The sequence below is a fragment of the Lichtheimia ornata genome, assembly GCF_029851405.1.
Source record: "Lichtheimia ornata isolate CBS 291.66 chromosome Unknown scaffold00016, whole genome shotgun sequence".
Taxonomy (NCBI): domain Eukaryota; kingdom Fungi; phylum Mucoromycota; class Mucoromycetes; order Mucorales; family Lichtheimiaceae; genus Lichtheimia; species Lichtheimia ornata.
Genome location: NW_026695336.1, coordinates 89,104 through 114,784, shown reverse-complemented (window position 1 = coordinate 114,784; position 25,681 = coordinate 89,104). Strand labels below are relative to the sequence as shown.

The window sequence follows — 25,681 nt, the reverse complement described above, 5'->3', positions numbered from 1 at the left end:
GTTTATGTATCTACTAGTAATAGTTGTAATTCTACAAGTATTGCTCAATGCTACGTCGAATCACATCTCTAATCGTATCCTTATGAGCACGCAATCCAAGTCCCACAGCTGTGCCGACGGCAATAAATGATGTCGTTCCCATGGCAACATTAAGCCAGAATGTTTGTCGATGCCATCGTGCAATGGTTTCCGAATAGGGTAGCGTGGTAAAACTGACCATGGTGTACAGAGGTACAATCAAGCGTGGGAAAACAAGGTGAATCAGGCCTTCAATCTTTTTGCGTGCCAGGAATCGAAGCGAGGTCACTGCTGAACGCATTTCATAATGATTGTACATGGCCAAGTCGCAAATAGCATGGGCATCTTTGACACGTTTCTCAGAGTAGGTTTCAAGAGCTTGACCCAGCGAGCTTAAATTGTCGGGCTTGACTTTGTACTGATCCAACACTTGGTGCAATACTTCAACGTCTTGGAAACCACAATTCATGCCTTGTCCATAGAATGGCACCATCGCGTGAGCTGCATCACCAATCACGACGGCCTTGTCTGCCAAGTTGTGTGGAGAGGCCTATTACAATGTTAATCTTTTGCAACAAAGTATATATATATATATAGATACATATCTTGTCATACCTTGATAGTGATCAAAGATCCACGGGGGTTGGTGAAATAGTCGTCAATAATACATTCTTCGCCAATCAAAGGAATAGCATCGTGGAAGTGCTTCTTGAAGAATGCCATAAGCTTTTCTTTGGTATCAATCTCCTCAAACATCTTGAATGGCATAAACAATGTACAAGTAAAGGTACGATCCTGATGATAAGGTATAGGTGAGTCATGTAGATTTCAACGTAAACACATTTAGGACTTACAGGGTTGGGTAATGCAATGAGCATAAACGTGTGGCGAGGCCAAATATGCAAATGGTTGGGATCAAGAGCAAATTCAGGTTGACCATCCTTTCCAATAACAGGTGGCATGGAAAGTTCACAATAGCCAGTGTCAATGTATTCTTGCTGATAATCCATTCGTACTCTACGCATGATCTGTGCTCGTGTACGTGAATAGGCTCCATCGGCTCCAATGATCAAATCAGCATGATGCACACTACAACGCATGTTTTAGCGTGAGGGCTATTACAATAACATCACGCGTTCTATTTACCTGCCATTCTCAAACGTCAATTGGTTCTTTTCAAAATCGATAGACTTTAATCGATGTTCAAAGTGGAGTGAGACATTGTCCATCTTTTCAGCGGCATCCACAAGCAATTCATTCAATCGTGCTCGATCCACGGCATTGATGTGCTGTTTAAGGGGGGGAGAGGTTATCCCTTGTATCCCATGAGTGTCATGTGTGCATATGTATACATACCTCACCATGCACCGAGTAAGCCTGGGAAAGTTGCTTGTCACCGACATGTACCATACGAGCTCGCATCGGCACAGATGCCTCAAGAATAATATCCTCCAACCCCAATCCTGTAGCTCGTAATGCGCTTAAGCCTCGTTCCGAGAGAGCCAAATTGATCGATTTGCCGCGCTGATTCCTTTTGTTTTCCTCGAGACGCATATCTAAAACGGGTTGTGTAAAGAGACTCATGTCGCCATGGAAACCAATGAAGAAGAAAGCAACAACATTTACCTGGGCGAAGCTCGTAAAGGTCGACATGCCAGCCACGCTGTGCAAAGTAGACGGCATTCAATGCACCCACAAGACCAGCTCCAACAATGGCTACCGTTGCCGACGACATTATGTGCGGGGAAGAAAAGACAACAGAAAGCAGTAAAGCGAGGGCTCAGCGCTCCCTCTAAAAAGAAGCAGCTGAGTCTTTTACATTTATCACCCCAATAAGGTAAATTTATGTCCGTGCGTCTACCCCAAGGCCATCCACCCCTTGTAGGTCGAACTTACTATGCTCATGGTGGCTCCAACAGTAGTCAATTGCATATTAGCTACTACGTCCCATAGATGTCATTGTATGATTTTTTTGTAGTCAATACCAATAAAGAGCCAAACAATGACCCCCTCCTTCGTCTCTCTTTTGCTCCTATGGATTGGATTGAAAAAGTCATTTCATTTGATCCATCTATGTAAACAGCCTGCATTGTACAATGTTATATGAGCATATGTATTACTAGTACTACTACTTGAACAAGATATTAATCTACGGGGATGATGGTGGGGGTGCTTCGGATGTTGATGTTGGCTGGCGACGGCGGTTAGTCATTGTTGTAGGCAACGATTGCTGTTCAACAGCAGTCATCAACTCATGCTCATCAGCCGAATTTTCTTCATCCAAGCTCTTTTGCACCCAACGTTTCAAGATTGGTACTTGAAAGTTGCCAACGAACAACCTGAGATAGAGTATGAAAATGTGAGCACGGCTACTAATAAACCAAGCCAAAGACAATAGGCACACTTACTGGATAATGTGGTACAAGAGAAGTGGCAACGAGAGAACACCCACTGTACCATAATCTTGATCAGCATACATGACATTGATCAAGGGGATACCCATTGACACAGTCTTTGTTGCACCGCAATACTATAAAAACGCCATCATGGTTAACCTTGTTTCCTTTTCATTAGCTTGTTATTGGTATATGTACTTGCCATGATGGCCACGGTATCCTTCCATGAGAATCGCCATTTTTTAAGCATGTTGGGTTCTTCCATTTTTTGATTCTTGATCCATGGTGCCCTGGCAACAAAGATACATGTCGCACAACCCAGCAAGTACATGAATAAATCAACACCGACAATGGAAACAATATCAACGCCGCTCATCCTAAAGAATGCATCGCTTGCTACGCCATCACAAAAGACCGACCACACCATGCACAAGAGGGCAAGGCTATTGATGATGGAAAAATGCAACTTGGCTTGAAGATACTTGACTTGTTTGGGAAAGAGGTAGCGGATCACTTGGCCCACCACAAGTGGTAAGAGTACAGTCAAACCCAAGTTCTTGAGTACATTGACATAATCGGGCCGCCCACGAGTGCCAGGGGTAAACACCTTGCTGTCATCGCCAAATACTGCATATGCATCATGTGCGTCAAAATATAGATCACTCTCCGCTGCTTCTTTATACCATCATCTTCTCCTTCTTCTTACATACCTGTGATCAAGGCGGGTGAAATAAAGATACCAAGCACATTTCCCAATGCTGCATTGACGAGAGCTTTTTGAAAGATGATAAAAGTGTTAAGATTGTGGAATCATAAAAGAATGCATAAACCGATTTACCTCCACTATCGTTGCCATTGGCATTGCGAGTCATGACAGCGTTGGAAGAAACCGTAGTGCTTGTTGACATGGCAATCAAAAAACCTTGATACACGGATCCATCCAAATTGGCACCCACTTTGATAAAGAACCGCACAATGCCATACATGAAGAATGGCATGAAGATGAAATTGATGACCTGGACAACGAGATGAAGACGCCATCGGAGGATCGTATGCAGCATCACTCGGACTTCCAAGCCCAATCCAGAGAGTAAAAAGATCACAATGACAGCACCCCACTTTACAGTGTATTGTGCTTCAATGATACCATTCGCTTTGCCTACTTGTGGAAATGCCCACGCAAGTCCAATCACCAATCCCAAGCCTAATAGGAACCAATATTGCTTAAATAAACGGATCGAGATGGAGAGGATCCGTTTCCATAGCGGGAGACTTGCTGGTAGTGATGATGGTGCTTGTTGCTGTTTTTGGTCCAATTCATTTTGATGTTGCTGCTGTGATGAAGATTCCACCGAATCATTGTGTGCAGTGGTAGACACCGTAGTGGACAATGACGCTCGAGAGCGGTTATGATCCTCAATGTGCACTACCGTAGTGCTTGTCGCTGACATGAACAGTAAAAAATGAGGGAAAGAGAAAGAGTAGGTTTCAAAAGAGCTCCGGTGGCACACTCTCACACACATATATATTATCTTTAAACCCGACATACTTAGTGCTCCGATCATCCGGGACAACGTTATTCTTCTTCTCCTTTTATCACTGCTACTGCTATTGCTGGTGCTTATCTTTTGACACGGTTGATGCTTACATGCACTCTTGTAAATGTCATTGCTATTTGTATCCAATAAATCGGATCAAAATCATTTGCATATAGGCATTGGGTTGATCTGCAGGGGAAAGGGATGTTGCTTAATCATTTGTTTTCCCCCCGAAGAAATGCCACATGGTATGGTTCCTGCGTGATCTGTGTAACCTTTACCATCAGTGATCCCATTACGCCACCAAGGTCGGCAATCCATCTATTGGACGTGCTCTTGCCGGCAAATAGGATCCCATAACAACTTGTATGTAGCTCTCTTATTATATGGGTAGAGAGAACGCTCGTATACCATAGCTAGTAGTTGGTGTATCAACATGTCTTTTGATGGAACACCAATTGCCCTTTTCGACCAACGGAAATGTAACAATGGATTACCAGCGATTGGCGAATGTGTGCAAGTAGGCCCTTACGTCATTGTTTAGAAAAGCAAGGCGATTTTGGGCGTGTTCTGATTCCTGAAGAAAACAACGATCAAGGATTCTTATAGACATGGTATGGAGCCATCTTATTGACGGTGGTGGGTTCATCATTAACAACAACAGCACAAGAGAATGCCTGTCAATATGAAGAGCTAAAGAATGGCACCATACAGGCACCTTGATCCACAACAACGCAGCCAGATTAAACGATGATGCATGTATAATGGGTTGCTGTTGCTAGTTATTATCGTATCATCAGCTTGCCAACATGCTATGCAAACTACGTAAACTAAAGACGTAAGATGGATGTTGTGACCTTATTTGGTATCGTAGGTAGTGGGTATTAAGTGAAGTTATCGATACTTGGCTGTGGCATGATGATGCATTTGAGGAGGGATTGGTGAATAAGCTGACAAAGCTGTTGTCAGTTGCCTTTATCAGCTTTTGTCGTACTTTTCGAATCATGTGGCAATGAGTGACGAGCCCCACTTTTTATGCTGGCAGGTCAAAGCTACTAGCTTCTTTCATTTTATTGTATTCGGCCCTCGAATCTCTTTTTTTGATCCCAAGCATTCTTCCAATTATGGTACATTCTTGCTGTGAGCGGGATGATGCTGGTTGCTGAGATAACATACTTGTCAAAAAGCCGCGGATCTCAAGCTTTATCAATGCTCAAATGAGCACTGTTCAAGATATGATTATGTCTTTATCAATGCATCCCAAGTTATGAAAGTTTTGAATGAATGGGACATCCTCCATCATTTATGAAGATCACTGATACCAATATGTATCATCCCGCCATTGCAATTTTTTCGCCATCCTGGGAGCAAAGACTGTATTAGGGTATCTCCGAATTGAATGTTGGGTGGTGGTGGGCCCAAAGTAGTGGCTCAGACAAACTTGATCAAAAGGTGGGGAAAAAAAGCTATTCCTTTTGCCGACCGTATCGCATGAACAAAGAAAAAGATGAAACGTTTAACGTTGATGGCTCTCCAGGCTATCTTTATTGATTGATCACAAGGAACATGTCATTCGGAAAGATACACAACCATTGAAAGCAGGCTGCTGATAGGGACATTGCGTGGGAAACATACATATCAGGCACTCCGATATGGTGGGATGGGATGTGTTAGCATAGGGTTGCCTGCTTTATTCTTTTGTTCTAGTTCCTCTCCTTTCACACCTTTTTCCTTTTCTTCAGCCATGTTATCGCCACCTTCGTCTGCTCCTCGTCGTCCAATCTTTGACAATGCGGCGGTTGTACACCAATTGACAGCCGATCGCAATGAAATGCTTGTACCAGGTAAGCAGGCTTTGACGATCCATTCAACACATTCCCGATCATTCCCGTTGACCACATTGGTCCCATAGACTTCTCCCGGGTCTTGTGTATCTACACTGGAGGAACGATTGGCATGAAGCACACAAAAGAACACGGCTATATTCCTGTATGTATCATTCATTACCATTTGCTATCCAATAGGTACTAACATGAAGGCTATAATAATAGCTGCCCAATTACTTTGCTCAAACGCTTGGGAGGAATTTACAGTTCCATGATCCTTTCCACAATCCAAATTCCAGATCATCCACTCCCGATAGTGGCAGAAGCAGCCGAAGCAATAGCCCTACTCGAAGCAGCAGCCCTACTCGAAGCAGTAGTCCCACCATGATGGATAGTGGTCACCGTTATGCTTTTGGAAGTGTCACCAATTCGGTGCGAACCATGGATGAGCAAGGCGTTGAAACAAAACAGGAACTCCCAAGTCTTATTACACCTGTCAGTCTTTATGGAAAGCGCATCAGGTGAGCAAAAGAGAGAGAGATGGATGGATGGCACACACACCACGTGGCAAAAAGGAAGGATGGCTCACATCAGCTGTTTCTTTAGATACTCCATTCTAGAATATGATCCTCTGTTGGATTCATGCAACATGACTATGGAAGGTAAATACAAACAAAGAAATTAAGGTTGACCAATGTTAATGCGTACGTTGTACAATGATGATAGATTGGGTGCGCATTGCAAGGGATATCGAAGCAAACTATGAGCACTTTGATGCGTTCATTGTTTTACATGGCACCGATACAATGGCATACACTGCGAGTGCATTGAGTTTCCTATTGGAGGATCTTGGGTAAGCATCGCGTTGTATTTTGAGGGGGGTATCCCTTACAATCATCATGTGGATTGACTTTTTTCATTCTACATAGCAAGACGGTCATTATTACTGGATCTCAAGTACCTTTGACTGAAGTACGAAATGATGCACTCGACAACTTGCTTGGTGCCCTTACGATTGCAGGTCACTTTTTGATACCCGAGGTGTGCCTATATTTCCGCCAGAAACTCTATCGTGGCAATCGATCCAGCAAACTCAGCGCAGTGGATTTCGATGCATTTGATTCTCCCAACATGCCTTGCCTTGTCGAAGTAGGCATTGATATCAGTAAGTAATCATAACATTATAGATCGTATCATTGCTGACGCTTTCTATGAAAATAGATGTCCGATGGCCATTGGTACTTCGACCTACCCGTATTGCAAAGTTGCATTCACACAAAAAGCTCAATCCCAATGTTGCATCCCTTCGACTCTTTCCTGGTATCAATGAGACGACGGTGCGTACATTCCTTGCCCCTCCTATCCAAGGCGTTGTGCTCGAGACTTATGGTGCCGGTAATGCACCTGCACGTGCGGATCTGCTATCAGCCCTCAAAGAAGCATGTGATCGAGGCGTAGTGATTGTCAATTGTACGCAATGCCGCAAGGGTTTGGTGACCAGCTCCTATGCCACAGGACGACAACTTGCAGCCATTGGTGTCGTAGCCGGTGCCGATATGACCCCTGAATGTGCATTGACCAAGCTATCCTACTTGTTGGGTAAACGACCAGATGACCCTCAATATGTGCGTGAAATGATGATGCGAAATATCCGTGGCGAGCTTACAGTGCAACGACAACAACAACAATTCAGCGCCTTTAATCGCACCCATGCTCTGATTGATATGATGGTGAGCATGTCCGCCCATGCCAAGAATACATCCAAGAGCGAATGGGATGGTGGTGTCCTTGATCATGATTTGACAATGCCTGTGGAGGAACAACTAGTGGCAGAAAAGGCACTTTTACCCGTCATCTTATGCTCAGCAGCCATGGCCAATGATTTGGATGGATTACGCAAGTTGTATGATAGCCACATTAGCGACATGATCAACCTCAACACAGTGGATTACGATGGTCGTAGCCCGTTGCATCTAGCATGTCGAGAAGGCCATGTGGAAGTGGTTGAGTTTTTGTTATTGCATGGTGCCTCTATCCACATCCGGGATCGTCAAGGCCATTCACCACTCTTTGTGGCGCTTGTTGAAAAACGTGCTCAAGTCGTGGAAATGCTTCGTATGGCGGGTGCCCATTTATCTGAAAAGGAGTATCCTGACATGGGTACCATTTGGCTCAAAGCAGTGGCTAAGGGTGATACTCGCTTCGTACAACTTGCTCTCTCTGCTGGGTGGTCTGTCAATTGGGCGGAGCCTGTGGATGGACGTCGTGCTATTCATGTTGCCGTTTGCCAAGGTCGTGTATCAGTCCTCAAATGCTTGCTTGCACAGCCAAATCTTGATCTCGATCGCAAGGATCGATGGGGCTTCTCGGTCACAGATACCGTCAAATGGGTGCAAAACGCAGAAGGCGTCAATGCTATTGATGAGATTGCAAATTTGATAGAACAACACATGCAGCGTATAGAGAAACAAAAGCAATAGCGATATCTAGTCGTTTGATAAAAAGTATGATAATAGATAAATAGTGGTACACATTCTCCCTTAAAAAAGAGAGGGTCGCATATGACAACAAAAAAGGGGTCATTGACGTATATTATGTAAGCAGGCCAAGATGAGCCCAGCCAATCTTTTTGAACAAGAGGGTCTTCTCATTCATCTTTTATATCTATTGTTTGTCTCATCAACAACAACATGTATATTGCATTGGTGGATACAGCTAAAGTTGTGTTGGTTTTGCTTTGGACACAAACATGAGCTTATTTAGAAAAGGAAGGACCAGAATGGACCAATTGAATGATCATCGAGTGGATGGACATGTATGTATGTGTGCATATTCCTAGCTTAAAGAAGAGGAATAAATATGATGTATTACGCGAGAGTGGTGAAATAGAGTCAAAACAATGATACAAAAAAGCGCGGCAAAATGACTAAGAAAGGCAAGTGGAAAGAGGGATTAGATGTAGGGGGCCCAAGCGTTAATGATGTCTTATGATACAGCTATACTGTACAATGGTCCTATGCATATCACGAGGGGGAATGTCCTGATGATCAGTAGTTGCTGTCAAGGAACGAATGAACAAATGGGCATCTGGTTGTCAATAGGACCCTTTTCGCCTCTTATCTTTTTTAGTGGTGGTGGCGGGTGTTGGACACGTGTGACCATCACTATCGGTCGTGTGCCTGGCAAATAATTTTTGAATCTCGTCGCGTGTGCCACAACGGGGGACCTCCTCTTCCACATTCACCAACCCAACTATTCATTTATAACCTCTCTCTCTCTCTCTCGCTCTCACTCTCTCACTCTCTCACTCTTCCTTTTTCCTTATTCTTTAACACGCGCACTTTCATCACCATCATCCTTCTCTCTACAAGGCAAAAGCAATCTTTTACCTTTTGATAAAAGGATGCCGGCATCCACTCTCAACTCGCCTACTCCTCACGACGCCTATGCCAGTGAGCACCAACACCACCACCACCACCACCACCACTTGATACCAACAAAAGACGCTCTCATTGCAATGGACACCGTTGAAAAGCAACCACAAGACCTCAATGCTACCATGATGCGTTGCCCAACAACGAGCACAACTTCGTCTCCACAATCCGAAGATGACAATGACAATACCTCGGATAGCATAAGCACTGAGGTGCTCTCGGCTCAGTCCTGCGATTCGTTTTGCACCACTCAACAATATCCGTCATCTGAAAACAACTCCATTGACCATTCCTCGGTTACGTTTGAGCCTATTGTACTCGACCGAATATTTGAAGATAATCTCAGTGTGGAAATGCTAAGTCTATACGAAGTAAGCATCTTCTTTCTTCTTCTCATACAATGGGACATCTTTCTTCTTCATCTTCTTTCAACCATGCTAATCGATCATCCATGATAGGAATTACTTCCTACTCGAGAAAGTCATGATCGTCGATCACGTCTTATATCAAAGATCGAACGTTTACTCAACACCGAATGGCCTGATCGAGATATCCGAGTCCATCTTTTCGGGTACGTTTCTACTTGAATATTCCAACCCATCAATGCAAGGTATTCACATTCAAATCATTAGATCCTCTGTCAATGATTTGGGTACGAGTCAATCGGATGTGGATCTGTGCATAACTACGCCTTGGAATGGGTTGCGTAACGTTCGCGTTTTGGCCAAGTTGTTCAAGCGATGTAAGTACACACAAAGTTAGTTTATGGTTACTCCAATCAATCTAATATATGACCATCCATAGGTGGGATGCAGCACGTGGTGTGTGTTCCGCGTGCCAAGGTGCCTATTGTGCGTTTGTTTGATCCCGAAACGTAAGTGGATCCATTTATGGGATTATAATCAACCCACCTACCCCCTTACTTACTTAATGATGGCTTAATTATATAGTCAACTTGCATGCGACATTAATGTCAATAATACATTGGCCCTCCAAAACACCAAAATGATCAAGACCTATGTCGCCCTGGATCCACGTGTAAGACCATTGATCATGATCCTCAAACATTGGACAAAACAGCGTCGATTAAATGATGCAGGTTTGTGTTACATTGGGTGACAATGCGCATATCATACTCACTTTCACTTGCATGTTTGTAGCGAATGGAGGCACGCTATCGACCTATACATGGACATGCATGACGCTCAACTTTTTACAAATGCGCCACAATTCCATATTACCGGTGCTTCATCAGCTGGTGGGAAATAAGGATGACGATTCATTTTGTACCGATGTGGAACGACTCCGTGGATACGGTGAAGACAACCATGAATCTTTGGGAGGATTATTGTACGCCTTTTTTCGACACTTTGCGGTTGAATTTGATTATGCCAATCAGGTGGTATCAGTGCGACATGGACGATACTTGTCAAAGGAAGAAAAAGCTTGGGATGTGGGTCGCAACAAGTTCAGCTTATGCGTTGAAGAACCTTTCAATGTGTCTCGTAACCTTGGCAACTCTGCTGATCAGCAATCGGTTCGAGGATTGACGGTCGAATTTCGACGAGCATGTCATTTACTGGCAGCTGGTGCATCACTTGACCTTGTATGTTTGCCTTATATTTCACCCGGTGAGGAACAAGCTCTTGAGATGGAGATGCCATCATCACCATCACCAACATCTCCTCCTCTTCCTCAACAACCAGCAATCATTCAAAGCAATGGTGTCAATACAACACGTCCTATTATTTTGCCTATTCATCCTATGGATAATGCAGCAATATCACCTACTTTACATGATGACAACTCATATACATCATCCTCCACCTCCATCTCCACCACCAACCTTATACCATCGATTCCCGCTTACGATATCCGCTATATGGACACTCATCACAACAACATCATCCCCCATCGACCTCGCTTCAATTCCGCCATCGTATCACCTTCTACGAATCACAATCACTCTTCTTATTCACGACGAACCTCAACTACTAGAATAGCACGACATGGTAGCCATCCTGTGACATGCTGCACTGCAACTACAGGTGGTCCAACACCCATTGCTATTACAATCGCATTACCGCCACCATCATCTTATGCAACATCAACGAGGCATCATAGAGTGGTTCCTGTACAGGATATGCATACAACAGTGGATAGTATATTTGCACGCTATTGTAACAACATGGAGGATCATCGAAGGAGTAGCAACCATCATCGAAGGAATTCCTTGGCACGTCGTCGCTCCTCCAACAGTGAATGGCCTACCATTTCTCCAACGACATCCTCAAATTCAAATTGGGAGACGACAGGTTCACGTCAACAGCAACAACAACCTCAGCGTCGTCGTCGTTGGTCTACTGTCAAAAAAGTCTCGGATGATCAACAACAGCAACAACAAGCACAATTACCACCTTCCCAACCTACTCGAAGAACGATGGCCGATGTTGTCAAGACAACTCGAAATAATAAGAATGATGGTTGTCATGCCAACCAAACTCGGCACCCTGTCAAGTCGAAATCTGAAGCCGCAAGTAATGGTAACCCACGAAGTAGTAGTGGCAATGGCAGTGGTCGACAGAGAAGAAGGAACAAACAACAACATCATCATCATCGATAGTTTTTCGCTCCCTCTCTCTCTCACTTTCCTCATCCACTTGCACACAAACATACACACTCACACACTCACATCTTCATCTTATGTATAAAACCAATACACCAACAACATCATCATCACCATGTAACATCCTCTTGAAATTTCCCCCTTTTACGCACACAACATACATACATGTACATTTTTTGACCAAGAAACATAAAAAAAGTTAATAACAAAGAAATAATAAAATTGCACACGATTCGCCTACTATATATATAGCGTGTCTTTGTATGTACTATGGTCGCTGCATAAGAATGGTACCGATGATTGATTTACCCCACACAAAACCCCGGAGATAATTCAATCGCCGTCTTCATGCCGTTAAACACATAGCTACATGCTTACTTGCTTGCTTGCTTTATGATAAAAGCGATCATGTCTTCATGGTTTGTAAACTGGTGGGACATCGTAGCTGTTTATCCAATAGTGTTGGCTTTTCAAAGGAGCATGGGAAGGAAGAAGGGAGCTATAAGAAAAGGAAGCCTTTGACTCGCATAAAAGAAAGATCTGCTGCAGAAACCCACCCTTGTGGATAGTAATGAGATCAAAATTTTCTGCATTAGAAAGGATACGACTCATGACCCTAATCATTTTTGCCAGTGAAAATCTCATGTCGATTGTAGCACAGTTCCTGCATTTGTTTGCTCACCGAGCGTCGGTGATTTAGTCATCGAAAACGACTGCTCATTCATCAGCTGCTATGTAGTAGTAGTATAGTATTGCAAGTAAAGAAGAAGTGATGGTAAGGGTGGTGGGTATGTAATCATTTTATTGTTATAGATAAGGATAATCATGCAAAGAGTGAAAAAAGGGCAAGGCAAGGGAGGGAAAGGAAAAACGGTAAAGCTTATTATTCACAGCAAAGAATGACATGCACGACATCAAATATGGCATGTGTGGGTGGAAGAGCGTATTATGCATCAGCAAATAATCATGCAAGGGAAAATGTGTTGGTAACGATTGGTTCTACCGTTGCTAGAGTAGGCAATGACTGTTGCCGTTGATATCCGTATGGCCCCGATCCATTTGGTTTTAGTTGTCTTGAGCGTTTTGTGCCCCTGGAGGAATCGAGTCGATCTTTCTCCTCAACCACATCCTCTCTCCCCTCCTCCTCCTCCGAGACAACCACTTTCAACCCCACTCAATTCCGATTGATTTTCTCTTTTTCTTTCTTTGGTCATTTGTCCATATCCACTCACTACTACTACACCACCTAATTATCATCTTCTCTTTCTCTCTTTCTCTCTCCCTCTTATCGACCATCATCACAGCATGTTCCAGGACGACTCGGAACCTTGGAGTATCCAACAACTTTTTTCTCTCCTCGATCACAACAATGACGGCCATATCGATGCACACGATCTCGCTGCTCTTTGTTCCTCAACTGCACGTGGCCCCATGAATGAGGTAATGCCTGATCACCCATTGACACTCAAGATGGCCATGGATCCTCATTCAACGCTATGTATAGGATACTCTTAACAAGCTCAGGAACCAAGTGACAGTCATTACCCAATCCCAGGGTCGTATGTCTTATTCCGAGTTTGCCCAACTACTCAATAGCCATGCCATTCCTGCAACCGATATTACAACCGATCATGTGGATCGTATTGTTCATATTGTATCGAATACCATCAGTCAATCAACCGATGCCAACAATTGGAGGGAGATCTTGTTTTCGGATACGAGCATTCATTTGATTGCTGGAGGTATGTATGGAGGATGGAGAGATAAATGATGATGCGTAGAGTAGAGGTATATTAACGAAGGGTGAATATATAGGTATGGCAGGCGCTGTGTCCCGTACAGTGGTCAGTCCGGCAGAAAGAATGAAGATTTTATTTCAGGCACGTTCTTGTCACATGTGAGGATCGGAACGAATCGCTAATTTATATACACAACAATAGGTGCAAGGTCCTGAGCCTGCAGCTTACCGGGGTGTGTTCCCCACACTTGCCAAAATGTGGAGAGAGGAAGGCCTCATGGGTTTCATGCGTGGCAACGGCACCAACGTCATCCGTATCATTCCTTACAGTGCAAGTCAATTTGCTGCCTATGAATATTGCAAACGCTTGCTTATGGAGCCTGGCAAAACTGAACTTGATACCCCGCGTCGTTTGACCGCTGGTGGCTTTGCGGGTGTCGTTTCGGTGATATGCACATACCCATTGGATATGGTTCGCACTCGTCTTTCGGTACTATCGGCTACATTGGATGGCAACGTACGCAACTCTACATCCGGCACACCCGCCAAGAAATTACCAGGCATTCTTCCTTTGATGGTTCACATCTACAAAAAGGAAGGTGGCATCCTTGGTCTTTATCGTGGATTGTGGCCCACCACCTTGGTAATGTTGTTGAAAAACATGTGAAATTGGAAAAACATCCAGGTCAACTGACTGCCTCTCTGTCTATGTATGTAGGGCGTAGCACCTTATGTAGCCATCAACTTTCAATGCTACGAAGGACTCAAATTTATCATTGTCCCCGAAGGCAGTGATAAACCATCCCCCGCACGAAAATTGGTGTGTGGTGCTTTGGCTGGCTGCACGGCACAGACCATCATGTATCCTTTAGGCAAGTCAAGAATTTGAATTTGTGCGCGTGGTGTTTATTCCCCTTGTATCACACGTACTAATCGGGAACAAAAATCATTTGTCTCTTATAGATGTCTTACGACGACGTATGCAAGTAACAGGCATGTCCTCGATTGATTACAAGTATAACGGTACATGGGATGCTGTAAAGACAATGGTCAGAAACGAAGGCATACGTGGTTTATACAAGGGCATGATCCCCAATTATCTCAAGGTGGCACCCGCCATGGGCGTCAGTTTTGTCACGTATGAATGGTGCAAGGATGCAATGATCGACGCACGATAGATCCCCTCCTCTCTCGCTCTCTCTCCTTTGTATATGTTTGCATGACTTTTCTCACCCTCTCACTCTCCTCTATTACTTTAGCGTCATTTTCCACACGCTCATTCCACCACTTTACACCTTATTGCATTTTGCTTTCATGTTGTTTTTGTCACTCCCCCTTCTTATCCTCCACCTCCTATACGAAAAGATTCATTCTCTCTCTATATATCTCTTTTCCCGCCCCACATACAATTCCTCTCTTTATAGAATGCGACGCTTTACAACAAGCACAGCTGTTTTTATTTAATTCTACTTGTACCCATTATGATCCTCCGAAAATACAAAGAGTAAATCGCATCTATCATTTAGTGCAACTTGAGACCCGCAAGTTCGGTGGCAAGCTGGCTGGGATCAAACTGCCAAATGGCAACCTTGCCATCCAACGCACATGTAGAGAATTGGGTGATATTGTCACGCGATCCAGCATAGGGACGCACCTCACTAAAATAAAAATGAAAAAAACAACCCCCTTGTTAGATGGCATTACACAATCTCATATCCCATAAACTTACATGATGGTGTTTTGGTGCGTAGTAGACAAATCGGTATCCTGATCGGCTTGACCACGGGAATCCATTGACTTGAATCGGCTGAGCACCGATGCAGTAGTCGACACCTTTTTACGTCCAACATCCAAAGATCCCGACAAATGCCTAGCACATTCATTCATTTATGAGCCTATAACACCTCTTTTCTCATCCCATACACACAACTTACCAGTCTTGGCCATCGGTTGTTTCGACCAACATAGGAGCACAATCAAAACCAGCAGCGACAATTTGGCGTTCGTTGGCCCAAATAAGAGATCGGAAAGGTAATGTGCTAGCCTGCACAGTCAATACAGTATGGTTGCCATCAGCACTTGGATAGGCCACATTGACGGTAGAATCATGACCAGCAAAGGCAACAGCATCACCGGAAGGAGAAAAGGCAACGGAATGAACCCATCCACCACGGCCATCGGAAAACTCGGCACACACGGTGTTGAAAGGAAGCTTGTCACCCCATACAGAAGGAGCAGGCCTATCCATTTCATGACATCAATGATCTCTCCTTCTTCTTCTTCTTCTTCTTCTCCAATGTATATATACAACTTACTTTTTATCCAAACCCTTGATGAATGAGGAAAACACGCGTGCCTTCATGTCAGCGGAACCGGCAGCAAGCAATACATTGTTTGGATGCCAATCAATGGAAAGGACCGTACTACGGATAGGCTTCTTGAGATGCTTGCTTGCCCACCAGTCATTATCCTCCTCAAAGTAACACACAGCAATGCAACGAGCGCCACTGGCAACAGCAAACTTGTCTTCATTAGGAGACCAACGAACAAAAGTGGCTGCACGGTTGATACGCAAGAGCACAAGGCCTGGTTTCCATACACCTCCTTCTTGAGTCCACACATAAGCGTTACGGTCTTGCGAACAGGTCACAATACGGTTGGTGTTGGGTGCAATATCAATGCTCGTGATAACCTTATCGTGCTAGAATAGGCCCACACATGTTAACATGCGTCGTCATCTCGGTTCTCCATGAAGCAGTACTTACGCCTTGCAATGTGGCCTTCAAGTCCCAGTTGGATGCACCTTGTTCATAAAGCTTGGCCTCGTTGGTGTTGGGGCAGATGACCAACTCTGTGGATTTATGCGTGAGATGAAACGTTTGCCACCACCATGCTCTCTCTTGACACTTACTGTTGTCGTCAAATGCGTGAGCCGTGATGGGTGTGTTGGCAAGTTGGTAGGTAACAGGGTTCGACATTGTTTAAAAGTTGATGCTGTTGTTGATACAGAGGACTATCAGTCTACTCTATAGAAGGGAAAATGAAAGAGGATTGAAGCAAGACAATTCGATAACACGCCGCGCCTTTTCTTTTAGTGGCAGTAGCTGAGTTGCATTGCAGTAGTAACCCCACCTCCCTCCGCCCATCACTAAAAACCATCATTCATGTAATTACAATAAACGCAGGCTGATTTGCCCATTCACTCGAATTCCTTTTGAGATGGTTGAAAACAATGCATTTGAATGGCATCTTTGTTCCATATGAAAAGCTAGTCTATTGATCCCGTTACAAAAGTACTTTCTATTTTAACTCCATATACGCTGTGATAAGCTGAACCATCTCTTAGAATTGTCAATAGAACTCCTATTTATTGAGGATTCAGGCAAAAGCATTAAAAACGACAAGAGCAATAGCCTGTATGTCAGTTGTTTGAGGGAGCATTCTTCGCAGGTGCGCAATACAAGGGGCTGTCGTTCATCATTAAAGCTAGATAGATAAATAATCATTAGTATCATGGGTGAGTAGTAGATGTAGATAACATGCTGCGTGCTTACTAGGGCCAACTAAAGAGCAGCCGGGATGATCTTCACAGGTATCATTAGGGTATTTACATGGATCCTGGGGAGGAACTGCGGCAGCAAAGGCTGTGCTGGCCAAAGCAACGACAAACAAAACGGCAGCGACAAGTATGGGCTTCATCTTGCAAATGGATGATGAAGAAAAGAAGCACCCAGATCAATGAAAGAAGGCGTTCTATATTTTCCTTGATGGAGCAGGAAGGTGCGGCGTTCATCCTCATACGAGATTTGACGCAAGGGGGGCCGACCCATTTCATAATTGTTTCTTGTCCTTCGTCATCATAAGATATACGCGCCTCACCCAAATACACGATGCGTCATGTAAGAGTCACATTCTTCAACGTTGTGTCGTATGTGTGTGTGTGGGTGTGTGGCAAGAAAACAAAGCTGTAATCCTTTCAAGCAGGGTGAAGATACAGTAAACGCTCATCAAAAGAAACGCCATCATTTGTCCTCTACTATGTAGTAGGATGCACTTTGTGGACCATGCGATTGTGATGGCTGCTGTTACAGTATCCATTCATAGTATAGTATCCTCGACATGTTGCAGAAATGAAGAATTTCTAACCATCCTCAACTAAACGAGCACCCATCGTAAGGATCATCAAATGGCAGACGCATGCATTAGATGCTTACAGTCAATCAATGAAACATTTGGGTTCCGAGGTACGTACACTATCGAGAGTGCCAACGTGCAGCACCATCCTATATACCTGCAAAAGCAGAGATCGTTATGCAATGTCAAAGAGAAGGGTGGTTAGAGTGGAGTTGTTTCTCATCTTGTGTGCGTGACAAAAGGAAACTACATGCTCAACGAATGAATGGATGACTTTGTATTTTCTGATGGATCGGATTGTCGCATAATAAGGTATGGAGATGGTTTTTATTCACGATCATGCAACGAGTAATGCCATCGAAGCTTTGCTATTATGTACATGGATTTGGCCAATAACAGGTATACGACCTCGAATAAAGTGACCATCCCTATCAATGAGCATTTGAAGCTTATGATTGAATGAAGCTGCAATCCCATATTTGAACCCCTTGAGCCATTGTGCTTCTGCTGGTTTCCTAGCAACATGGAAAAAGAACCCTACATTTTGGTGTTTCACAACCTATCTATTTGCATTGGGGCACCCAAAATAAACATTTATTATCTGTTTGTCGGCTTGAATTATGCAAGATGTTCAGTAGAGGATGCTCCAAGCGTGATGTGTGATTCGATGCTGCTCTCAACCAGGGTTTGTGAATAGTATCGCTTGTCCTCATTGGCAAGATCAGTGATCTTGTAGTTATCATCCAAGTCAACACGTTCGGTTCGATCATCATCAGTGACCAAGTCACTCGATGGTGCACAGCAATCTCGGAGCTTATGGATACCCCATTGGAGAAAAAAGCAAATCACTACTGCAAACGCCACGATAAAGTACCAAATTGCTGCTGATGGACCTTGATTCCAATCGAGAAAAGAATACACCCACCAGTGTTCCCTACATATGACATGCATCATGTTATTAGTAGCATGTCGCAAATTCACATAGACATTTTGGATAAGCACTTACGATCCATAAATGATAAATGTCAGCAGCATGTAACAAAGCACGATGCAAAAGACAGGCACCACAATGCGTACACTAATCACCATCCTTGACAAGAACACCTCAAACATCATGATAAAGAAGGACGTTGCATGAAGAGAAGCTGCCATCCACCAATCAGTTGGCGTTGCATCTGTCTCTATTTTTTGGATCGTTTAGCAATAGCAGCTGATGATAAAAAAGTGGGACAAACTTACTATTGAGAAGGGTCCCTGATAAAAGTGACCAATAGACGGCAGGTGTCAAGATGCTATAATACTAGTTGATGAGTATTACCCCTCTTCACGAACAAGGTTTATGGATAAGCTTACTTGAATGTAATCACCGTATGATAGAGGAGGACATAGAGGTAATTTAAAATGGCTGACTGGTCGAGAAATGAACGTGGTTGGCGTGGTTCACGCATCATTAAATATCGAACATGGTGGCAAAATGTCGTCTGTATGTATGATGGAGGATGTATGTATGTATGTTAGTAAGGGCTCCCTCCCATATGGAACAATCAAAATAGGGGAGGAGTTGTCAAGGAGGAAAATGAGAGGGGGAGGGGAATACCCATTGGTAGTAATAGTAGTTGTAGTAGTAAAGGACGGCAGTGAAGGGGAAATGGTAGGGTTGGAACCAAGGGATCGCCACTGAGAGAGGATCTCGTTTTACTACTACTTACGATTAAGTATGCATTAAGACCCACAAATGTGAATCGAGTAAAGTATGCAAAGTAGTGGTGAAACTCGTTTGTTGCAAGAGAGATGCCAATGTCAGCCCATAAGGCGATCGTTGAATATAAAACAAGTGGAATTCGCAGACACAGTAAGGCCTTGGATGAAATGAAATGTGAAGTTACCGCCCTTTCAGGCACAAATTGATCCAGCTTGAACCATTGCACAAGGGTTGAATTAGATGTTGGAAGCCGGTCGTCGCGTGGTGACATTATCGTTATGAAGAGAGATGGTGAAGAAGATACACACAAGAGTCAAGGATGTTGAGTAAGAGAAAGAGAAAGAGAGAGAGGGGGGTGTTGGTAAAAGTCGAGAAGAAGGGAAGTATCTAGTAACAGGATGCCCTTGACAAACGATGTAATAAGGAGGTGTCTTCTCGTATTCGATCGTTGCTATAGTACTAGCTTCATAATCAACGTCGCATCACCATCTCGTTCACATCCACAATAAATCCATTCGCACGTAGTCCAAGACATCATCACGCAATATAAGATCCTTTGATCCTTTTTATTGTTGGATAGCATTAAGTAGAGTGATTGATCCAAGCATATCTCCAATGATGTACATCCATCGTTCTTCTTTCCAATGACAACGCCACCATCATGCGCCACAGGATTGTTTGGTTCGTTTCAATGTCATCGACCCATTGTCCTTGTCAATTTTGCCACATGATCCCTAGGATACCCATCCATCCGCCCTTTCGTCGTCAAACGACGATTCACCCTGCGTCACGCCGTTCAACAATGAATGAACGTAAAGATAAGCTTCACGTGCTGGATGAAAAAGGGGAGGTTTAATGCCGAACAAGGTTGATGTGTAATATATGAGATTGACCAGCGTGGGTGCAGTAATGATGCTTTCTTTATTCATTGATGTTGTTGTTGTTGTTGTTGTTGCTAGCTAGTGGTGTTCATTGTTCATTGGTATATCGTATATAAGCTTTCAAGCCAAATCCTGATCGTCAAAGTCATCGTCGAATTCTACAACATGGATGCATAAGCGTGTCATTCCTATTATCGCTGTTGTATGTTCGATCACTTACTGTTGAAAAAGTTTTGATGGACCAACTTCTCAGGAGGTGTCATCACTGCCATAGGCTCTCCTTTTTCATCAAGCGTCTCAGGATATGAACGGTAATAGTCTGGTGCCCGACTCCCGCGCATCAGGGACATGCGGCGCGAATGCTCCTGCGTAAAACGATCCTCCTCATCCTCGTCAATGTCCTCCACCATTGGGTCGTCCTCCTCCATCAAATCTGTAGTCATGTATCAGTCTTCCATAGTCTTTGTCATTTTCAAGGAGTAAACTTGCCGTGATCCCACTTTTCCATGTTGCTGTTAAAAAGTGAAAGAAAGCTGTGTATCAAAAGGGAGAATGGGAAGATGCGTATGTGTAAATCCGCAAAAGGAAGTCTACCTGCAGCTGCGCGCATCAAATTTACCTTAGCATGAACGCTTGATCTCATCCAACATTGTAACTTGTCAAAGTCTCCCCTTGTCACATGTACATACATCATTGCTATTGACCCTTGATTCATCAAACACAAAGAAATGTACAGCGGCGACTACTACACGTACCGCTCAATGAAGATGTATTATCGATCATACTAATTTACAAAGGTGTGAGGGGGAATGCATACAATGAATTTCATAAGAGGATGGTGTGAAGGCAACGATAGCAAATGAGTCAATGATGATGAGGGAACATATGCATAGAGATACAAATGATATCATAAGGATGCTACTACTTTAAGTGAAAGATAGAAGGATGAACCTAGGAAAAGTTTTCGCTTGCAAAGCTGGGTGTTGATGACAGTGGGCTTGGGGGAAGTGGCGTGTTGACAGCATCCAAGAAATAATTTTCTTGTGGGATGCAAAATTGTTGTTGTTGTTGTTGAGGATAGGGTTGATACAGATTGGATGGCGATGTTACGAACACTGAGGGATTATCGTAACCATGATGCTGGCTTTGTGTGTTTTCTATAATTGCGGTGTTAATGTTCGAGACCCTTTTATGAAGGTATAATCAGGCACAACACACATACCTCCTTTGACATAGATAGCATTGGGTGCTGGTTGCTGCTGAGGTCGTTGATGATGGTGATTGATTAGAGGATCCGAGTTCAATGTTACCGGCTCATCTATAAATGGTAAAATAGAAAAATAGGGTCAATATTCTGTAGCACACAATGGTAAGGCCTAGCCCCACCCTTAATTCTGTCATCATGTTTCTCTCTTACCAAAGGTTTTTGAGTCATATCGATGATTATCAAATTGAGAAAGGCGTTGAATACCCATTTGGATTTGCAATTGAGACTTTTTGAGATCTTCAAAACCTCGTAGCATGGTGGAAAAGTTGTCTTGTAGCATACGAAATTGCTCAAGCAAGTTATCTTGTGATTGTTGCACCATCGAAAAGCATGCTTGCATATCACCTGTTTCTCGTCGAAGGACATCGGATTCAACCGCTTTACGTTTGATCTCCCACAACATGTCAGGCCAATCCCGTTGGAACTTTTGGTGGGAAAACTCCCAAATTTCTTCTTGAGAGGTAACACCACGTTTGATGCGTGGAGCCTTGTTGATTTTGCGAAAACCATACCTAAGGGTAGGACAACATGGTAAGTATAAGCTCCGGTGACACACACACACACACACACATTGAAATGCCAAGCGAAAAAAAAAAAAAAGAATCGGCAAGAGACCCAAAAATTCGGGACAACCACACACCGCTGATACAGATACTTACATGTTCAATTGCCTTACAAAACTGGAAAAGTTGCCATGCTTAAAGTACACAGGTAGCACCTGCCGGGAAAACGCCTTGGAATTGGTAATCAAAAACGAGCTCCCAGCATTATTCCAACAAATAAGGTCTTGATGCTTCTTGTCACCAACCATGCTATTATCATTATGGCACATTAAAGCGATGCAAACATTATGCAATAGCTGCTACAACAATGCTTACCTATACAACTTGCTAATAAACGTGCTGACATTCTTTCGTTCAGTTTGATGGCCACGTTGTGGTTGTTGTTGTGGTTGAAGTTGGGGAGGATACATGTCATTGGATGATGGTGGTGCATAGCCCATAAAGTAGCCATCTTGAGGAGAAGAGGAAAAGTATGGGGTAGCTGGTGATGATGCAGTGGGGGAGAATTGGGAGGAACGTGGAGAGGAAGAGAAGCTCATGTTGGTTGAGTAAAAGTCATTATCAGGCAGAGCCATTGTGTTTTGAGAAGGTGGTATCTGAATGTTCATTTGTGATGGCGCTTTATATAGGAAGGATGATATGAAAAACTGTCTTTTTGATAAAGAGGTGGGAAGCGGAAAAGGAAATAAGGGCTTCATGGATCCAGCCTTCCATGAATTAGGTAATGGGAGGGTTTCACCTATTGACAACCGCCTGTCAACAGGGTCTTGGAGCTCTGGCATTGGCTACGTTTATCACTCCACCAGCGGTCTTGTCCGCTCCAGAAAACCTCTCCCAGCGAGTGTACAAACCATGAGCACCCACGGTTCGCTAGCCTTTATTGCTCATATTTCCGTGGTGCACGGTCGCCACAATCGGCATATCACCCCACATGCAAGGCACCAATCACATTGCTACTTTTTCACTATTACCATCACTGCCAAAGCTTTAATCATGAAAAACGCGTGCACAGACATTTTATAGTATACACCAGGATATTGGTAGAGTGGCAGAATTGGGGATAATGGATGGATACAGAGATGCGGTGTAATGACTATGACAAGCGTTTATTGTTGGGTGTGAAATTGGGATGTGCCTCTTGTTCCTACTCCTCACTGGTTCGTGCATTTCAACCTCTCAGCTTGTGTACTCGTCTTTGGCTCGACTGCACAATGCAATGGCGCCCTCTCATTCTACTCTTTTGCGGCATTGCTGTGATTTACCTCGCTAGTCTACTGCAAGAGACTCCTTATCCTCATCCTCTAAAAGTATACACGTCCGATACCACACGATGGCGACATGCACCCGATGAAACTATATTGACAACAGCCGGCGATTACCTTTACCTCACCGCCATTCGTTACAACGTCGAACCTGCTGGTTTCAAGGGTTTACGTCATGGCACAGGAGACCTTAAGACTGGTGTTGTAGGTAATTATATATATCCGTATATGATCATCATCATTCATTCAATTCACGCATATTTGTCAAAGGCCATCTTGCTCAGATTCGTCGGCCTATCAGTGATTTGGTAAAAGATTATGCCAATGGATCCACTGAGGAACATGGTATGTGTGTGCGTGAGTGTGTGCACGTGACACCACCTGAATGCTTACAGTCGATGCTATGATAGGATGGACACAAACCTTTCAGCATGATTTGCCTGGTGCAATTTCTAAAGTATCTCACGCTATCACTACTCAAGATGGATCAAACCTGCTTCAATTTGGTGTCATGTATCATGTTGTCGAGAATGAAACGACACGTCATTACGTCCGAATCTATTACTTGCGTGATGGCGACGATGGCGTCTCTCCGCTGTTCGAGTACAAAGATGTACGTATGCCAGGTACTACGTGGATCAATGCATTTAGTTTGGAAGAAAATGGGATCCTCTTTGCTCGGTAAGTGTTATTGACAAAAAAGCAAAAACATGGATCCATGTTGACATCTATCTTAGAGATCCGGATCATTATGGATTTCGTATGGCACATTTACCGCATGATTTGACCAAGGGTCCACATTCAGAAGACGCTGAGGAGATTGTGATTCATGAGAGTGTACCGGGTGTCTCTATTACAGGTAAAAGGGTAGTAGATGGAGTAATGGAATAAGAGCGTTACCTAACATGTGGATGAAATATAGAATACAATCAGCCACGCCATGTAGAGCATCATCACCGTGGTTTGTGCCGGGTATTATCACCCGTGTAAGTGTTTCCCTTTCTTACCTCTATAGCACCAACATCTCTAATCATCATAGTATAGTGGCGACACATATCGGGTGATCTCGTTGGATATCTACAAGACCGAGAATGCTTACCATTACAACATGACGCTTGCGGATAACTCTACCAAGGATGACGGCTGGCATATCATTGATCACAAGCATCAAGCGGTAAGTTTTTGCTTTTGGTGAAAAAAAGCAATGTAATAATAACACCTTATATTAGAGCCAGGTTTACAGCGAGGATCAAATCGATTATATCGGGTTTGCCGACGTATCCCAATTCCAACAACAACAGCAACAACAACGTTGGCATGTGCCACAACCTCTCTTTTGTAAGATGATCCCTATCACATTGTATATCCTCCCCCTTGTTAATAAGGTCTTTGTTTGTTCAATAGCACGATCCAACAATGGGCGCTCGATCGTATTCCCATATGTGCAGACCATGGCAGTTACTTTGGACTATGTGGACCATCGCATGAATGAAAAGACGAATGAGTTTTCTGAATACTACAGCTGGTTGAATAACGATATACCTGCACCTTACGATGCCAGTATCATGGGTATGTCCATCAATCAAGAGGGCAATTTGCTTGCAGTATGGAGCGACTACAATACCATTTATATTTACAAGCGTGGATCGGCTAATAACACGCCCAGTATACCTCGGCGATCACCTTCATTATTGGATCGCATTGATCAGTGGCTAGCTATTGCCGACATGGATGATGATACAGAAGAGGAATCTCATGATACAAAGCAAACTCAGCAAGGACATCAAGTTGCACCTCCACCGGAATGGAAGTTACGTATGGCTATCACTCGCACAGAAGGGCATTTAGGGCTTAACGTAAGTAAAGATGAATCATGTGAGGAGTTGATAGTGCATTAATCTTTATGACAATTGGTGGTGTTAGCCTGTCAGTGCTATCAAATTCTGGAACTCAACAACCAAAGATGGACAAAGGAATTATATATGTAAGGATTCAACAAGACAAGTTGGAGGAGGATAAGGAAACGTTAACATGGGGTCGATAGTTGTTGCTTTGGCAGGAGGTGGTGTTAATTCGTACATGATCGATCAAGCTGAGGATTTCGAGGATGCCAATTTCTGGACGTATTTGAAGCGAAACTGGAACATGGTAACAGGTACGCAAGAACATTCTCCTTTCCATAAACATGCACGCTAACACACGTCCTCATCCTTTGCATAGCCATGACCATGATTATTGCCGGCTTCGTATATAATGAATATCGCAACCACTCTTTGTAAATTGTTTAATAGAAGAC

General features: G+C 43.6%; 10 protein-coding genes across 10 annotated transcripts; 4 read left to right on the top strand and 6 right to left on the bottom strand.

Annotated features, from left to right (window-relative positions):
* Nucleotides 1–31: 31 nt before the first annotated feature.
* On the bottom strand, nucleotides 32–1,753 carry O0I10_004374 (uncharacterized protein; the record flags this gene model as incomplete). The annotated part of the gene is made up of 6 exons (XM_058484433.1): nucleotides 32–568; nucleotides 634–813; nucleotides 873–1,107; nucleotides 1,165–1,307; nucleotides 1,375–1,574; nucleotides 1,645–1,753. The coding sequence occupies 6 exons, from the start codon at nucleotides 1,751–1,753 to the stop codon at nucleotides 32–34; spliced, it is 1,404 nt and encodes a 467-aa protein (XP_058344694.1).
* A 414-nt stretch (nucleotides 1,754–2,167) lies between these two features.
* O0I10_004373 (uncharacterized protein) lies at nucleotides 2,168–3,865 on the bottom strand (the record flags this gene model as incomplete). Its single annotated transcript, XM_058484432.1, has 5 exons — nucleotides 2,168–2,357; nucleotides 2,427–2,548; nucleotides 2,617–3,041; nucleotides 3,125–3,187; nucleotides 3,253–3,865. 5 exons carry the CDS (start codon nucleotides 3,863–3,865, stop codon nucleotides 2,168–2,170), a joined length of 1,413 nt encoding a protein of 470 aa, XP_058344693.1.
* A 1,831-nt stretch (nucleotides 3,866–5,696) lies between these two features.
* Nucleotides 5,697–8,258, top strand: O0I10_004372 (uncharacterized protein; the record flags this gene model as incomplete). Its single annotated transcript, XM_058484431.1, has 7 exons — nucleotides 5,697–5,796; nucleotides 5,865–5,941; nucleotides 6,004–6,299; nucleotides 6,385–6,440; nucleotides 6,505–6,631; nucleotides 6,708–6,943; nucleotides 7,000–8,258. The coding sequence occupies 7 exons, from the start codon at nucleotides 5,697–5,699 to the stop codon at nucleotides 8,256–8,258; spliced, it is 2,151 nt and encodes a 716-aa protein (XP_058344692.1).
* A 1,037-nt stretch (nucleotides 8,259–9,295) lies between these two features.
* Nucleotides 9,296–11,835, top strand: O0I10_004371 (uncharacterized protein; the record flags this gene model as incomplete). Its single annotated transcript, XM_058484430.1, has 6 exons — nucleotides 9,296–9,583; nucleotides 9,671–9,783; nucleotides 9,845–9,954; nucleotides 10,017–10,086; nucleotides 10,163–10,311; nucleotides 10,373–11,835. 6 exons carry the CDS (start codon nucleotides 9,296–9,298, stop codon nucleotides 11,833–11,835), a joined length of 2,193 nt encoding a protein of 730 aa, XP_058344691.1.
* A 1,308-nt stretch (nucleotides 11,836–13,143) lies between these two features.
* On the top strand, nucleotides 13,144–14,754 carry O0I10_004370 (uncharacterized protein; the record flags this gene model as incomplete). Its single annotated transcript, XM_058484429.1, has 6 exons — nucleotides 13,144–13,278; nucleotides 13,343–13,580; nucleotides 13,654–13,718; nucleotides 13,779–14,219; nucleotides 14,295–14,448; nucleotides 14,540–14,754. 6 exons carry the CDS (start codon nucleotides 13,144–13,146, stop codon nucleotides 14,752–14,754), a joined length of 1,248 nt encoding a protein of 415 aa, XP_058344690.1.
* Nucleotides 14,755–15,098: 344 nt separating this feature from the next.
* On the bottom strand, nucleotides 15,099–16,554 carry O0I10_004369 (uncharacterized protein; the record flags this gene model as incomplete). The annotated part of the gene is made up of 6 exons (XM_058484428.1): nucleotides 15,099–15,234; nucleotides 15,306–15,446; nucleotides 15,511–15,816; nucleotides 15,892–16,277; nucleotides 16,342–16,427; nucleotides 16,488–16,554. 6 exons carry the CDS (start codon nucleotides 16,552–16,554, stop codon nucleotides 15,099–15,101), a joined length of 1,122 nt encoding a protein of 373 aa, XP_058344689.1.
* A 1,774-nt stretch (nucleotides 16,555–18,328) lies between these two features.
* Nucleotides 18,329–19,161, bottom strand: O0I10_004368 (uncharacterized protein; the record flags this gene model as incomplete). The annotated part of the gene is made up of 4 exons (XM_058484427.1): nucleotides 18,329–18,644; nucleotides 18,717–18,891; nucleotides 18,950–19,002; nucleotides 19,064–19,161. The coding sequence occupies 4 exons, from the start codon at nucleotides 19,159–19,161 to the stop codon at nucleotides 18,329–18,331; spliced, it is 642 nt and encodes a 213-aa protein (XP_058344688.1).
* A 1,252-nt stretch (nucleotides 19,162–20,413) lies between these two features.
* Nucleotides 20,414–20,736, bottom strand: O0I10_004367 (uncharacterized protein; the record flags this gene model as incomplete). The annotated part of the gene is made up of 2 exons (XM_058484426.1): nucleotides 20,414–20,451; nucleotides 20,514–20,736. 2 exons carry the CDS (start codon nucleotides 20,734–20,736, stop codon nucleotides 20,414–20,416), a joined length of 261 nt encoding a protein of 86 aa, XP_058344687.1.
* Nucleotides 20,737–21,244: 508 nt separating this feature from the next.
* O0I10_004366 (uncharacterized protein) lies at nucleotides 21,245–22,731 on the bottom strand (the record flags this gene model as incomplete). Its single annotated transcript, XM_058484425.1, has 5 exons — nucleotides 21,245–21,450; nucleotides 21,516–21,611; nucleotides 21,711–22,072; nucleotides 22,220–22,372; nucleotides 22,439–22,731. The coding sequence occupies 5 exons, from the start codon at nucleotides 22,729–22,731 to the stop codon at nucleotides 21,245–21,247; spliced, it is 1,110 nt and encodes a 369-aa protein (XP_058344686.1).
* A 603-nt stretch (nucleotides 22,732–23,334) lies between these two features.
* O0I10_004365 (uncharacterized protein) lies at nucleotides 23,335–25,664 on the top strand (the record flags this gene model as incomplete). Its single annotated transcript, XM_058484424.1, has 11 exons — nucleotides 23,335–23,593; nucleotides 23,656–23,730; nucleotides 23,796–24,066; nucleotides 24,123–24,244; nucleotides 24,308–24,371; nucleotides 24,430–24,559; nucleotides 24,615–24,723; nucleotides 24,790–25,241; nucleotides 25,309–25,369; nucleotides 25,430–25,540; nucleotides 25,606–25,664. 11 exons carry the CDS (start codon nucleotides 23,335–23,337, stop codon nucleotides 25,662–25,664), a joined length of 1,713 nt encoding a protein of 570 aa, XP_058344685.1.
* Nucleotides 25,665–25,681: the final 17 nt, after the last annotated feature.